General features: G+C 31.6%; 3 protein-coding genes across 13 annotated transcripts in view; 1 reads left to right on the top strand and 2 right to left on the bottom strand.

Moving 5' to 3' along the window:
- The window catches only part of LOC148600104 (uncharacterized), a 319707-nt gene that overhangs the window by 284029 nt on the left and 18300 nt on the right, over positions 1–17378 (bottom strand). For 2 of the 11 annotated variants that reach the window (XR_015917740.1, XR_015917731.1), the window contains exons 5-6: positions 16232–16362; positions 15214–15947 (exon numbers count right to left, since the gene is read on the bottom strand). The exons of the other annotated variants lie outside the window; for them this stretch is intronic. The gene's annotated coding sequence lies outside the window, so the exon portion shown is untranslated. Of the gene's footprint in view, positions 1–15213; positions 15948–16231; positions 16363–17378 lie in introns of those variants that run through there. 11 annotated transcript variants of the gene reach the window in all.
- Positions 1024–14028, bottom strand: LOC148600105 (uncharacterized). Its single transcript, XM_088557469.1, has 4 exons — positions 12772–14028; positions 5605–6688; positions 5135–5301; positions 1024–4636 (listed from the first exon to the last, which is right to left on the bottom strand). The coding sequence occupies exon 4, from the start codon at positions 4590–4592 to the stop codon at positions 3519–3521; it is 1074 nt and encodes a 357-aa protein (XP_088413595.1). The 5' UTR covers positions 4593–4636; positions 5135–5301; positions 5605–6688; positions 12772–14028; the 3' UTR covers positions 1024–3518.
- Positions 7504–10203, top strand: LOC148600106 (toll-like receptor 4). The gene has a single exon (XM_088557462.1). It carries the CDS (start codon positions 7649–7651, stop codon positions 10130–10132), a length of 2484 nt encoding a protein of 827 aa, XP_088413588.1. The 5' UTR covers positions 7504–7648; the 3' UTR covers positions 10133–10203.

Genomic DNA, 17378 nt, shown 5'->3' with positions numbered 1-17378 from the left:
TGCGGTAAACAAATAGTATTACAAGGTGCCAAACCACTAAAGGAAGACTACGATTGATTTTTAGGGGTTTTGACTCTAGCCAAGTAAGAATAAATGGTCACAAAGGGGCCTATTTCTGGTCGGATTAAGACAATGTTTTTTTATCAAATTCCTCATGGAAGTCAATGCCTGCAGATACCAGAATATTTTACAGTTTTCAAATCATAAGGGGCCAAAGTGAGCCAACCCTCAAAAATTATTTTTTTAAAATTTTTGGTGCGATTTTGAAGTTTTTTTTAAACGACCACGAAAAAATAGCAGTCATATAATGTTCTGGTGTTGTCGTTGTCTGGGGACACTTTGATTCCATGCGATAACTTTAGATGTGGTTGATCAATTGTTCTAAAATTTTTAATAGCATTTTTTCACCACAAAAGGAAGTTGTTTTTTTTTTTTTTTTAATTTGGGCTATGTGGCCCCTATCGTTAAAAAAAATGGGCTAAAAAAAGGAGAAATAGGTGTTTAATTAAAACCGATGTAGAATGTTTGTTTTTTTTTTCAATTTTAATTTAATTCAGGTAAAAAATGTATAAGCAGATTTTATGTTTTCATGTTATAGGGTGACAAAGTTGGACCACGCCTCAAAAATCAACTTTTTAATTTTTGGTCCAATTTCGATTTTTTATTGGATTCCTCATAAAAATCCCTGCCTGTGTTTTTCAATAAGATTGCAGATATCTAAAACGGTTTTCGAGTAATAATGGGTCAAAGGGACACGCACGACCGAAACAAATTTTTGATCCAATTAAAAAAAATTGATTCCAGATAAAACTTTCAGCCTGCATTTTTAAATCAAATTTCAGAAATCATGGTTTTCGACTTGCATGTGGTCAAAGGGACCACACCCGACTTTTTTTTTTAATTTTAGTCTGATTTTGAAAAAAAAGATAATTGAATTTAAAATTTTGTGCAATAAAGTGCTAAGATTCAAGATTCAAATTTTATTTATTCACTCTGACAGTATAAACTGTTACAAGAGGCAAATACATACAACATATATTACAATGGCGAACTAGGTAAAAAGTTTACCATATAATGCAATAAGATTTATAAATCGAACACACTTACAAAACAAAAGTAGTGAAACAGCATAGATATGTTATATTTTGTGTAGTTCATAATGTTTATAATATAATGATACAAACAAGAACCAAGTTGGTAAGTATATAATTAAAAGTATTTCATAAGTTTTTTAACATATACTGATAAATTACGTAATACTTTGACAAAATTGTATCAATCCTTAAAGTTTGGGTAAAGATGGATAGGTAAAATAGTACTTTGGAATATATAATTCTCTTAGCCTCACAATATCTGCATTACAACAAATAAACATATAATGAAATTCATCACCCACTAAACCCATCTGACACAAACTACAAACACGGTTTTCTCTTACAATACCCATACAACTTCGATCGGAAATTTTATGTTCGAGCACCTAAGTTTTGTTATGTATAACCTGTGACCTCTATCTAATTTAAGTAAATATTTTTCATAACAAAAATCTTTTTTTGAAGAGTGAATATAACTGACCTCTAGACGAGTTATCTTTTTCACTATGCCATCTTTGTACAAACTGATATTGTAATATTTGCTTTACAACTGTTTTTATTTCCAGTTTACTCAAAACTGACTGACTATCCCATACATACAAAACTGACTGACTCTCCCATACATACAAAACTGACTGACTCTCCCATACATACGATAAGCCTATGTCATTTAGTACAGATTGTATAAAAACTATCCATTGTGAATGAACTATATCAGAGCAATGCATATTGTACATTAATTTATACATAATACCAGACAGGTTTGATTTATTTAACAGATCTTTTATCCGAAAATTTAACATTTTAAGTTTTACATCAGTTTCTAATGGATACTTTCCAGTTTCGCCGTACACCATGAAGTTTGGTGTACTTGATCTTACAGAGAGCACTTGTTTCAAAAATTATATATGTACCCGTTCCAAAACTTGCAAATTTTCGAATCCCCAGATTTGGCACCCATATAATAATATCGGTTCTACTAATGTATCAAATAAATGTAACTGTAAGTCCACTGGTTTGGGAAAATTTCTTATTTTTCTTTGTAATGCAAACAGAGCTTTCTGTCCTTGCTCTGCAAGTTTCTTTTTGTTTACAGTAAATTTACCATTATAGTTAAAAAGTAAACCTAGATATGAATACATATCAACTATTTCAATATTAGAGTCATATAATCAAAATATATCATTACCCTTGTATTTTCTCTTAGAAAACACCGTAACTTTTGTTTTTTCAACATTGGCAGACAACTTCCATATGTTACAATATTCTTCAAAAACTTTCAAACAATTTTGCATATTTTAAACAGATTCTGCTATAATTATTGTATCATCTGCATATAAAAGAATGACTATAATTAAGAAACTATTAGTTTGTTCTAAAAGTTCTTTGGATAATGTTTGGAGACCTGAAATATTATTACTTGAAAAAAAATGACTCTAGATCTACCAAAAACACCGAAAAAAGAAAAGGAGATACATTTTTCCCCTGCCTGACCCCAAATTCATAAGCGAAAAAAATCCAGATAAATCATTCCCATTTTGAACACACGACTTTATACTTCCACTCATATTATGTAAAACTCTCAAAATTTTACCAGTAATTTTACTATCAATAAGTTTTTTTCATAACCCCAACCTCCAAACAGTATCGAACGCTTTACGGAAATCTACAAAAGTACAATAGATTTTTTTATTATTATGAAAATATAATTCTATAAGCATTTGTAGTACAAAAATATTATCAACAGTACTATATCTTTTTCTAAACCCTGCCTGTGCCTTTGGAATAAGTTCAAATAAATCTGCAAATTTTGTAAGACGGTTATTAAGAAAAGCAGTAAAAGCTTCCCAAGCGACGAAACAAGAGTAATTCATCTATAAGAATCTGGATTTAGTGGATCCCCCTTATTTTTGAAAATTGGCATGACAATGCCAATAGTCCAGACTTCAGGAACAATACAACAATCAAGGATCTTATTAAATAATGATTTATACAAAGGCAAAAGCAAGTCGATTGTAGATTATAATATTCATTTATGATTTCATCATAACCTGGTGCTTTGTTATTTTTTAAAATCTTTAACACCTTCTAAAATTTCCTTTTCAGTAATGCAGGCATTCAAAATATTATTTGCAACATCATCATTACAATCTGGTAAAACAAATTCGTCTTCTGTCTCATTCACATTGTTATCACAATTCAAATCTTTAAAATAGTCATACAGTTCATCAATTGGAATTTTACAATCTTTAGGACTGGTATCATTAAGTTTATTAAGTATTTTTCATAACTCTCTAGGTTCACTAACTGCTGTGTTACGTAATTCATTTCCAACCTTAAATTGATAATCATTAAAAGCCTGATTTATTACAGCTTTGTAAGCTTTGCTACTCAATTTTAACTCAGCTCTAGTTTCATCGGTTTTCAAGCGGTTGTGCCTTTTTTAGTTTTGTGAAATTCTGCCCTCTTTTGGTAACATAAATTATTGAACCATGGCTGATAAATTTTTCGATTGGGACAATTATGACGAATGAATCTGTCACCAAATGAATCATGTGCTGAGTTCCTAAATATATCAGAGACTGCTTCCACAAATGAGTCAAGTTCAACATTAAAATTAACGCTATTGATATCTATGGCATTAAGTTTTTCCATTACATTTTTTACTATAATTTCATTTTCAACATTTGTAACATATTGGTTTTTCATATCCGCATTCCATCTGATAGGAATACGTTCAGTTGTATTTTTTATATGTACACAATTGTTATTCAAATTAGTTTCATTATAAGTAGAAATAACAATGTGAAATCTACAGTGTACATCTGATAAAATTGGGTGAAAACCAATGACCTCAAATTCATTAATAACAGGGAATAACTCTGGTGTAACAATCATATAATCAATGAGGCTTGTTTGATTACTTGTCACTCTACCAAGGCCTGCTCCAACTCTACTATTAACAATAAACAAACCGTTATTTTTACAAAAAATTAATAACCTTGAGCCGTAAGAATTACATCTTCCTTTATCTTCACTGGCTTTATCTAATGGGATTTTGTACTCATCAAGCTTTTGATAACTATTTAGAAAATTGTCTACCCCATCCACACCATCAATATTCCAAATTTTTAATAAATCATCATTAGGTACAATGTAATCAAAATTCGTGTTACGTCTGGTATTAAAATCACCATTAAGAGCTACATGCGTATTATCGTCTCCTAATTTCAAAATTTCATTTTCTTCTATGTCATCAAAAATATCAATAGATGAATATTTCGAACTCTCAAGAGGAATATATATGCACCCTACCAACAGTTTTGAGTCACTGATTTTCAACCAAACTATATACTCTGAATCATTATTAACAAACGATGAATTACATTTGAATACACTTTCATAAATAACAGTTATACCTCCAGACTTTTTATCACATTTTTCTCTATGTTTAGAAAAATAATCATAACCATTTGACATGTTAGTGATATGAACCATTCATTCCTGACGAAGATGATAAACTGCATACAGAACTCAAAGAACTAAAAAAAAAAAAAGAATTAACATAGTAGCTTTTTTAAAATTAATCATTGTATTTTTACCATACATAGTTTTATGTTAATTCTTTTAAAATGTTGGAAAAATATTTTTGCTTCATTGGGAAATGTAATTGTCATAGAAAAAATATGTCTTTATGAATTTGCAAGATGATTCAAAGGAATATTCTGTGTAAAAGATTTTTCCCCTTAAACAAGGTAATGAAATGGTGCTTATCTCAAAAGACGTCTCAAATATTCCTGATGTAGAATATTTTTCCCCTTTTATGTGTTAATTTTGGTGGAGTTGAGTATCAACCTTTTCCCCATAGTCTTGTCTTGAAAATGGTATACTCTCTGACCATTACAAACAAATGAAAATAGTTACATACGAGTTGACCTAGATTTTGTGTGTCCCGTTTGAATTTCATAGGAAAATTTACGAGATTTCACGTAGCTAAAATTAAATGATTTGAAGTACTCGTAGGTTATTAAAAGGCATACTTGTATGCGTGTAAATCGCTAATGTGCACGTCGTGTATATTTGATCATTGGAAATCCAAACTTGTGTTATCACGTCCTCTCTCGGAAACAAATACTTCTATTTGTTTCATAGATACGGAAACTGATATCAAACATTGTAGCTGAGGTATGGTGGCCATCATAATAATCTGGAATGTTTGAATAATAAATTGAAATCTAAGTTATTGTTTACTATTAATGCAAAACTTTTGTCATAAGAATGTTATGAAATCTTTGCAAAGGTATTTAAAGTGTACATCGCTTACATTTATGTCATTTAAAATAGACCAAATTTACGTAATAGGCAATCCTTTCATACATTAATAAATCTATATATTAACCAACAAATTGACTTAAATGACGTCTATAACTTTCACGAACCTTTAATTTACTTTGTTATTAACCTAATCAAATATTTTACGTATATGCCTCTTGTTACACTGTATACTGACTTGTGATGAAATCCTTCGAAAATATTTCCAAAGTCCAGTTTACTTGTACACATGTGACAAGATCTTTAGGGGATAGACCTAGGGTAAGGTACTTAACTCTTACAAATCATCGGAACGTGTGTATTAAACACATTACACAATCTCTTCCAAGCATCAAGGTAACCTGGAGTGATTTTATTGTATTTCAAATGAAAGCTGTACAGGCTTTGGCGAAACTGAATATGAAGCAAACATGTAACTGATTTCAAGATCTAAGTCCCTTACTTTAGGTCTATCTTCTTAAACTTAGCGTTGGATTTCATTTTTACAAAATTGTGCTGTAAAATAAATTTATTGTAAAACAACGTATTTTTGCAAATGATTGAATTATATTTTTTGCAAGCCAATTAAGTTGCAAGTGTTTACAAATTGAATGTTATTTGGTTGCTCAGCGTTACATGTAAACATATTGAAAACTGCGACAACATCGACGGCAGCTTGTAAATCACACAATTATAATGTTTTCTCAAGGTTTAATCCAAGAAATTACGTTGCGTTATACTTTAAAGAAAGCCTGGTCCTCATAACGGGTTTCAAAGCGAAACAATGTGTCAGGCTTATAAGAACTGAGAGACTGATTAAAGTATGACAGTGAATATCCTTTTTGAATTTTCAATTAAACGCTCGACAGTTTCGTATCTCATTCCCCAAAATGTTTTTGATTATATATTTGACCTTTAATGTGTGGAAAAACGGGATAACGTCACTTTTGGGCAAAATTTAAATATCATAATAATCTTAAGTTAAGTTCTGCCAGCACTTTTTAGATAGTTCAGTATGGGTTTTAACGGCCTGCTAAATTTCGTGGTATGTAGTGGTCGTCTTCCTCCCGGACTTTTCATGTCCACATTGCATGCACGATGTGATCACGTGACGCGTTCACATTACACTGTTATCCGTTTCCTAGATACCTTTCCCCGTTTTGTATATACTGATCCCCTTGAAAGGTGCATATACACTGTCCCTGATGTACATATTCCTATTAACGGTCTTCTGATGCACATGTCCCCATTTACCAATTTCCATATCCGATAAAGATCCTTCTCTGAAAAAAGATAGAAGTCAACTCAATTCAAGTTTAGCATTCTCGGAAAAAAAACTTTCAAAACAACGTGACCACAAGACACATTCATGGCCGCAAAAATGATTTAAAAAAACTTGAATCACGTCTAGGTGACAAAACCGGCTTTTGCATTTACACTGCAATGCAAATAAGCCCGTTTTAGTGTTATTCCTGATATTCTACCTATATTCGAAATGACGATGGAACGAGGTAATGGCCTGTTTTTGTGTTACAAACCATTATAATACATGCAACATTTTGTACAAGCCAGAAACTTGAAACGGACTGTGTGAATGCCTCATTAAGTCTAATACAGGGAAATCATTTTTTTCAAATATCACTTGAATGTTATGTTGAGAATTGAAGAGTGATATGTTGATATTGCCTGACTACAAAATCATGTAAGGAACTTAGAAGAAGTCGATTATTTAATTTTCATCATTTTTAAGCCATTTAAGATCTTTTGGAAAAAACTATCTTACTGATAAAATAGCATTAAAAGTCGTATTGCTAATTGGGAAGCTAATAGTAAAAATAGTTCAAATGATTATGATAAATACCGGTGAAGAATACATTCCCCTATTTCTTTTACTACAGATCACGGTATGTCAATTGTTTGCTTCTCTCGTTCCTGTACTTTAATTCGTTTTCAAGTCTAAAATGAAGCTGTCTTGTTGTATTTATAACGTTGAGAAAACTGACAAAACATGGACTTATCATCCTCTACCTGATTCTTGTGTGAGCCTGTATCTGATTTTAATTGTTTACAAAAATACGTTCATACACATTTAAAGCAAATAACAATGTATGTTTGAGATATGGATAGTTGATCAAGGTACTAAAAAATGTGCATGTAATGGACTGAGAAATATTCAATAGAGTTTTACCAGTGGAAATATCATATACTTTTGAAAAAAAAACAATATTCACTTCCGTTTAGTCATGCTATTATTGATATATGTGTTAATGCTCCTCCATCCGTGTGTTAATGTGCTTAAACATAAATGTAACACTACAAGAACCGGAAATTACGTCTTTACAGATTGCAGAAACGCAGATTTCGAAAATGTACCAAGAGATAAGATTCCGAACGACACAACACATCTTGATCTGTCTGGGAATAAATTCGAAATTCTTCGTAACTTTTCATTTAGGAGCCTCAGCAATATTCGACAGCTTCAGCTTTACTCCTCAAAGATATCAGTCATAGGATCAAGTGGATTCTATAGACTATACAAACTTGAGGATTTAAACCTCAGCGATAATTGCCTGGGTTGTTTCCCATTGCCAAGCACAATTTTCAAACCAACTCCATCTTTGCGAAATCTGAATATGGGAGATAATTTCTTCAATTCGTATCCCGAAGGTGCTTTACAGCATCTACCAAATCTTGAATCATTGGTCATTAATGGAATTAATGACATAAAATTTGGGTATGGATTCAAATCTCTCAAAAAACTAAACAAAATTCAATTCCAACCTTGTATTATAACCAAACTACTGAACGACACATTTAGTGTATTTGAAAACAATCCCATTACAACTTTGTCGTTACACTGCAAAATTAGTCAAATAGAGACGGGCGCATTGAAGCCACTTAACGTTTTGAAAGACATTGACATTGAATGGAATCTTAATATTCGTGTATCGAAGCTGTTAAATGTGCTGGTTCCATTTGTAGATAAAAACATAACATCGATTAATTTTGCAGCAAATTTCATTTCAACAGGACAAACTGATGTTTTGACTGCTTCCACATTCTCTTTGCTAGGGAATGTGTGCGTTAGGGAAGTTGATTTAACACGAAATCAAATAAGTGTTATCGAATCAAGGGCGATAATTTTGATGAAACACAAGAATTGTTTAGAAAAACTGATATTAAAAGAAAATGCAATAGCAGGTGAAAGAAGCATAATTTTTGAATTAACACTTCTAACTAATTTGAGATGGCTCGACTTGTCAAACCAAGCTACCATACGGACAAAACGGATCGTTTGGTCAACAGCAAGATTGAGAAAACATTGGCGTGAAATTGTTTTAGGTGAGGATACTACGTTTGTGTTCAACTTACCAATTAAACTGCAACATATAGACGTGTCATACTTTGGTGGAAGAAATAATCGTTTAGCAAATATAAACTTCACGAATGGCAACCATGTAGAATATGTAAATGTAGCTGGAATCAAGTTTAAAAATTGTCGTGGACATTTTCGTGGTCTACCTTCTTTGAAAACGCTTATTATTTCGGATTTTAACTGCAGCAGCCTTGATCTAAACATGATACGTAATTTTTCAAATTTGAGAAGATTTGTTTGCAGAAATACATTTTTAGGTGTTGGCTTGAAAGGTGACATTACTGGAATATTTTTAGAAAACCTTACCAATTTAGAAATAATCGACTTTTCTGACAATACATTCGAGTTTCTACACAAACAAATGTTTCAATCTCAATATGAATCTTTGGTTTCATTGGACTTATCAAATAACAAACTATCTCAACTACCATTTAATGTGGAAAAGTTTAGGAAACTAAATATATTGAGTCTAGTAAATAATCAGCTAGCATCTGTAGAAAAGGAAGACATGAACCATATGGACGATTATGTACTAAAAAGTGGCAATACTTTGCACCTTTCCCTTAGTGGTAATCCTTTTGTTTGTAATTGTGATTCTCTCGATTTTATCGAATGGCTTCAAAACACAGAAGTCAAGCTAGATCAAGAAGGGAATTATTCATGTAAGTTTGTTGACAATACTAGAAAAACGACAAAATATGTTTATGACCACTTAAACCGCATCAAACATATGTGCCTGAGTAAAACATGGCTGAATATTTCTATTATACTTGGAGTCATTTTTATCTTGATTTTTAGTGCAACCATAATAGCATACAAATATAGAATCACAATTCATTTTTGGTATCTGAGTATACGCCGGAAATACCGTCATTATACAGCAATGGCAGGGGAATGTAATGAATTTAGATACGATGCATTTATTGCCTATTGCCAAACAGACAAAGAATGGATATGTGGAACCCTGATAAACTTTCTGGAAGTAGAAAACGATTTAAAAGTATGTCTTCATGACAGAGATTTCGCCATTGGTAAACTTATAATGGACAATATAATGGATGCAATATCAGAGAGCAGAAAGACAATAATCGTGGTAAGTCATGCTTTTCTTGAGAGCACCTGGTGTGAATTTGAACTTGAGATGGCGAGGATGAAAATGTTCCAAGAAAATAGGGATATGTTGGTTGTAATCCTGCTGGACAAGCTCTCCGTTTCACGAATGCCTGTTTCTTTGATGAAGATATGGAACAATATTACCTGTCTGGAAGTTGACGAAGAAATTCGTTGTGGTCAAAATAATTCTTATGAAAACTTGTTTTGGAAACGAATGTACCAGGCTGTAGTTACTTAGAAAGTTGTAACTCTAGCACATTATGTTCTGACATCATGATGCATCTAAATAAAGTGTCATCTTACGATGAATCATTGTTTTTCGTTTTCAATTGTACATAGCAAAAACGGCCACATATGCATATCTAAATCATATGTTGCTCGATTCAAATCATAATCATTATGAAATCATAAGAAAGTATTTTTTGTTGCACCTTAACTGTAATTGTCACATTATTCATTTACTGGATTCATTTACTTGTAAATCGATGGTTGAAAAGGAGATTTCACGTTCAATGACAGATATTAAATGCATTTTGGAACAAATGAGTTTGATCAATTTAACATTCGTGCAATGTAGAAGTCTGACACAGTATGCGAAGTTTGTTGTTTTACTACATTTAGGCAGGACCCCTAATCCGGACACATTATTCTAAATCTGAGTAAACTATTCGTCATTTTCTACGGGTCACTTGACTTGTTAAGAAGCGGTGGAAACCAAGTATAAAGTTATTGGTGTAAGTAGGCTAAGAAATATATCAATATTATACTTCGCACCCAAAGCAAGCATGATACATTGAGTCTACTATTAATTGTAAAACTTTGTAAGAATAAGACAAAATGAAAACAAAACAGATACATGCATGTCAAAACCCCACCGATCTAACTTTATAATTTCACTCAATGATGCTTTCTCAATTTGAAAAGACCATTATTTGATCTCTGCATCACTGGCTTTGTTCAGAATTTTTTCAAAAGGCTGTAAAAAAAAATTAGGTTTTCAACAGAGTAATCTGCCCTTGATATGTTCATTTTTGGTGAATTTCACTGAAATTGAAACTCAAAATCTTGTCCTTTTTTTTGTTTCTGATTGTGAACATAGTGAAATTAATCTGTCGAAATGGTGATTTATTTTTCAAGCCATGTTCCATCCTCTGCCTGATTCTTTCAGATACTGACACTTAACTAGAAAAAAATATAGCAAGCAAACACACACCAAAGGCACGCGGAATCGAATTGACAACATTGTTTTCTATTTGGATGTTACATTTTCGTAATGAAAAATATATAAATTGTGTGTGAATTTGGCATTTTGTAAGAGTTATCGTTTTTGATTTGATTTGATTTGGTTGATTTCAGTTGGGTTTGAAAGTAAGTTATTCTTGAAAATACAGATGAGATCAGTTTTGACCTCTCACAAAAATTGTCCTCGAGCTGTCATCAGAACAGTTCTATGGCAGATTGATAATAGTTCCATGACAGCTCTAGAGTCAGCTTTTCTGACAAGTCTAGCAAAACTAGAACTGTTTGTAGAGCTAGCTTTAGTAGTAGAAAGGGTCTTTTGACAGTTTTCGTAGAGCTGGCTCTAAAAGAATTGCTTTCGTACTAAAATTGCGGAAAAGTCAGGATATAATTACGTTAAATTGTATTATTAAGGGTCCCGAGTTGCGACAATTAAATTTTAATAAGATCGCCGCGATAGCGGCGTAATTTATTAAATTAGCAATACATTTTGTTTACCCCGAATGATCGAAATGATAAGTTTGCTGCACGAGATTCTTCTGAGTAAAAATAATGATTAAATAAAATACAGCCTTCGTCGAAAAATACCTTCACAATGATCAAACATTTCCTAATGTATCAAATTGAATCTCAAATTTATTTAAGAATAATTATTTAAATTTGATATGAGTAAACATATTCAAATGTGTTTTGAAAGAAAGTTTTAAGCACTTATGTTTTTTTTTTTATGTCAAACAAACTCTGAAACTGTTTGAGTTATCACACTAAAATTCATTTTATAGCTTTGCAACCGATTTTGAGGTGTTCGCAAGAAAGCAAAGTGCTTGCATTCATTAATGATACTTAGAATTGCTGTATTTCTCTTTCTTTATATATGTTTTTCAACAATTTAGGGTATATTTTCTTATTTAAACCTTCTACTAGCAAACTTTTATGATGTTTCACTGCTTTTACGCCCATTTTTTTGCATTTAAAGTCAAAAGTATGCTAACTAACTGATACAAAAAAATGTACCCATATTTTGAGGTTTCAAACAATATTTTGATGAATCAGCAAAAAGTAAGAAAATGGGTCTAAATTCTCTCATTCTATAGCTATCATCCAATTTTGAGGTTTTCATCAAAAAGTGAAATGCTCGCACTTATCAACGGTACTAAGAACTTAAATATTCTTTCCTGTTTTATGTAATTTTAAACATTTTATTGATAATTTTCCATTTTAACAAAATTGAAGATATTGATTTGCATTTCGTGTCAAGTATATGACAGATAATCAAGCAGAGAAATAGTAGAAATTGACTTTTTATCCCAATATTTGAGGTTTTAAAACAAATTATCATACTAGCAAAAGTAACAAAACAATTCTAAATAGATATAAATTATAAATTTTCATCCAGTTTTGATAATTTCGATGACAATGTATTGATATAATCACACAAGAAATGGTTTTTTTTCTTTGTAGATTTCCTACCTTAAAGATTAATAGGCTAATTTTCATTTTTTATGAACTGTTTTATTCAACAGGATCAGTTGATCCTCTGCATGAGAGTTCGTATTCTTGAAAAAAACAATACCACTATACGAACAGTTCTGTCCTAAGTTAAAGCTTTCGCGGGGAAAGAGAGGAATTATACTTCACCGAAGATGCAGGATGTCCCCGTAGATGGTCTTCTTCTTTTCATACAAAAACCTCTTGGACTGCATCACATTAGAACCAAACTATTTAGACCGGGTGTTTCTAGAAAAGCAGAGAATGCAAAAATTTTCCATTTGAATATGATTCATAAGGTTACGTCGTTACGGGAGATTTAAAAATCATCGATAACGAATCTCTGCGTAAGGTCCTTTCTAAATGCCGCAAGTACCGAGAACCACGCTCCATGAGTTGAAATTATAACTTTAAAATTCTAATGGGTGCCGTGGAAGACTACATAAGAAAATGGATAAAACAAGAACATGAAAACATTAATTATGCAACAGAGTGGGTAAAGGCCGTGAGGTCTTTAATTTTGAAAGTTTCAAATAGGTCAATGAGTGTCAATGCAACAACAATTTTCACAAACCCGATGTAGCAAAAAACATTGAATAAAAAAAAAATATTTTGTCGTTCCAGCAGAAAAAGCCCAAAATAACATTGTTTGGTTTGTCTTTAAAACGGATAACATCAAATGTTTATTATCAGAGAAAGACGTAGAAAGTATTAGCAGTAATAAGTCCTATACTACAAGTCCTATAGTACAAAAATATAATTCGTGCTATCCTCTTTTAATCTCTCTACTAAAGATTATGATAGTGATTTTCCGTCTATGTACTGGATTCCTAAAAATAAAATTTTTAAACAATCAGTGAAATATTTGTGCGTATTGATCTAACTCTAAGATAAGAACCCCAACGGAACAGACTAAAAATACAATATTTCATACATGTACATGTGTACATATTCGAGATAACACCAGAGTAGTACATGTATATGTATACCATTTATTCATACTCAAAACACCTTCTTCTAGACTGTTCAAAAACATTATTTTTTTTAAGAGAATGTGTTTTCAGTTTCAATGTGTCGTTAAAAAAGAGTCCCGTTTAGTAATATTTTAGTAAACTATAAATCATATCCGGGGAATATTAGTGGAAATACGGTGTCAGCTCTTTTATTCCCAAAGTTTTGTGTTTGGTAATCGCGTTAATTGGCCACAACGTTTAAGGAGGTGGTCCTAGGGTAAGGGCATAACTCATGAAATCAGTGATATGTTTGTATCATATTCAATTTCATCGAAGTTTTTTCAAGCTTTCGTTTGAAGTAAAATGAAATGAATCCATGTAAATCAGATGCTTTCATAAGATTGATGTCAAATGCTGCATACAAACGTTCCAATGATTTTTAAGAGTTGTGTCCCTTTCCTAGGTCTAATTGAAAGTCGTTACTGATCAATAACACACAATATAAAAAAACAAATGTTTCGCATTAAAAGAAAATAAAACTTTCTTAAAACACTTTGGAAAATGTAAAGTTCATGAAATAATATAGAATATTTGTAGTCCATTTGAAATCACTTTTTGGTAACCCTTTTCTCGATCAATCTCTTTTACATCTAGTTTGAAAATGTTCAATGATTTCTGTCTGGCTTAATGTTCGTTTCACAGCACTAAAAACAGTTAACGATTTTGGTGAGCTCTCACAAAGGTCCTTTGACAGGTATGGTAGTGTCCTTGATCTACGTTAGAAGATGAGACGGGATGACGGATTCTGGATACTTGTCATCTGTTGACATGTTATTTAATGGTCTGTCATTTAAGGTGCATTCGATTTCTGTTACGATAGTATGTAACATAATATAGTCTATAATTGCCCATCCTAATGTTTTCTTCAGTGAGTTCTTAGTCAATCCGATAAGACGCTCCCACCACCTTCCATACCATGGAGCTCTGTTAGGTATAAATTTACAGACAGATCCGTGCTCTCTAAGTTTCCCAGACCATTAACAAACATTTCAACAGATGACAGGGATCCAGAACCCGTCACCCGTCTTATCTTCAAAAATGTTCTTATCTAAAGAACTTTATGTATGAGTTTGCAACCCTGAGCCTTTAGATGATTGGTCATATCGGCACCTGTAGAAAATAATTATTTACACAAATACTTTTCAACTTATCAAGAATCTGTAAATTGGGGCTGTTTTCTGAATTATTAAAATAATTTATAATATTTTTTTCTATTTTTTTTAATGAAGTAGAAGTATTTTTAATTTTAGCTTCATTTGATTCAATTCTATTTTTTTCCATATTTGGAATTTGAAAAAAAATTAAACCACTTTAAAACTATTTTGATAAAAGAAAATTTGTAATTAAAATACTATAATTATCCAAGAGAAAAAAACACTTTAGTTGGTGAAAATATCTCAAAAAGTAAAACTGTTATTGCAATATTGATAAAAGTGGTCATATCTAACTTTTTGAATTTTTCAGATAAGAAAGAAGAGCCGAAAACAGTTTTGGGTAGCTGTCTTTGAAGCTGGTTTGTGGACATGATAATGGACCGAATTGATCGAAACTTTGCAGAATGATTGGAAATATGATGAAATAACAGAAAATGGTTTTTTTTATTACAATATTTCAACTTTAGCGCACCTAATAGGTACGAGACCACAATTATCTGCCCTTAGCTTTTCGTTGTATACGAATATAGTTCCTATAATAATAGGGGATTTTTCAAAAAATTTTTAGAAACACTTCCTCTCAGAATTTCTCATACTTTTTGTGCTCAAATGGAAAAGGAATAATGAAATTATTTTAGTAGATGTGTTGAAATGAGAAATTTGACATTTAGGTTGTGATTTGGTGAGGTAAAAAAAGGTCAAGTTTGTGACATCCGGAAGCCATTTTGGGTCATTTTTAGGGTATCTCTGTGTTTATGCATATAAATTGAAAAAATAATGGTAATTTTTTTTATATTTTTTATATCAGTTGTTGGAAGGTTCAAATTAACATCCCTGAAAATCTGAATTGAATTGTACTGGTGGAATTATTTAAATTACAGAAAGGCTATAAAGAAGACAGTAGGAAAATTAATTGTGGTTTCGTGCCTTCATCTGAATAGGGTACATGATTGGTCAACCTAATGCAGGGAGATAAATATTACTCTTTTCCCTGTACCTCCACTCATCTGAATGAACAAACAGGAAAAGTGTTTTTTCACTAAGTACATCCATTTTATGACACAAATAAAAAGTTACAGAGCTCTGGTACATTGTTTTGATCCTTGCCAGGGCATATTAGAATCACTGTGCACATCATGCAAGACAGCTTTTTTCCCTCCTGAAAAAAAATAAATTCAATGCTGTTCATTCCATAAATAATGAAAGATGAACAAAATACAACATTGTTTCATCATTAGTTTGACAGAAACATAGCTCTAATACACGAAAATCTCTAAAATTAGCTTCTTTTATCCATTTTTCGCTATTGGCCGAGGGAAATTAGGTATTGAAAAACAGATATTTTCAACTAAAATGCAGTTTTTTTTCTGGTAAAGGATAAAATCAGCATTCTAACTACACAATATGATTGTGCAGTGTATGCTAACAAATAAAAATACTAACATGAATCTTCTAAGAAAGTTATTTTCAAATCAAGTGTTCAAATACATATGGCTGTGGTGCTGCGGCAGGGCACTTTGTTCAGTAAAACCTCTAAAACCTGGCAATTGACATCTATTATTGATTGCTTATACCTATATAAAACAGAATATTGTATTTATTACATGAAAAAAGTACAATTTGTCACCATACTACCATAATACATGAAATTCTTATGTTTTATGCTATGAAAATTAGGCCTTGGACTGAGTCATGGACAATTCAAGGTTTACAGAAAGAAATATCACTAAAGTATGATAAAAAATTGTTATTCCAGACTTGTCGTAAACTATAATATGTATCGTAACAGTAATTTGCACCAAAACTTTTCAAGAATGTGGTCAACATGAATGAATCTGATATTAAGTGACCATATGTCAGGGGAAATAACTGTTTTTTCTCAAAATCCTCAAGAACTGCATAAAACATTATTTTTAGAAAAAAATATCAATTGAAAGGAGCAAAAATACATTAGGTGAGTGATTCTTACATTCAAATATACATAATAAGTGTGCATCTACTTTGAAAACTTCTATATTAAGTCCTGCAGGTGTAAGTGTTTGCTTACGAAATGAAGCAGTCCGCAGAATCACAATGCAACATCTTCTATTTTATGCTTTTCATAATATTTTAATAATTTAGAACAAGGTATTTGTCATTTTTTATCAGTATTTCTACACACAAAAAATTTGCTTTTAGTATAGAACCCATTGATGTGTTAATGACAAGTCTCCATGCATTTGAATGGGGACCCATTCTCATAAAATCACAGAGTCACGTGACGAGACTTACATACCCTATTAAGTAAGGGTACCAACAAAATTACCAAACACTTCTCCAATCCATAATCAAGTCAATTTAAAAGAAACTCTGACATTGCAATGGTCCTGACTTAGAGTTGGTATACTCAGGCATTTCAAAATAATTACATGTATAAATGGTTGGTTAAATCTAGTTTTTACAAAGCGCCTGTAAGGTGAAACATGAAGTAGCACTCCAGATAAGAACCATGCAAAATGTGATGCATGGTTGGAAAGCCTACATATTTTTATTTTTGATATTTTAATTAATGTGTTATAGTTAACAGAAATCAATTATTAACGTGGTTTTT

The sequence above is a fragment of the Perna viridis genome, chromosome 13 (assembly GCF_037379345.1).
Source record: "Perna viridis isolate PV_CMFRI_1.1 ecotype Kerala chromosome 13, ASM3737934v1, whole genome shotgun sequence".
NCBI lineage: Eukaryota > Metazoa > Mollusca > Bivalvia > Mytilida > Mytilidae > Perna > Perna viridis.
This window is presented reverse-complemented; position numbering and strand designations above follow the sequence as displayed.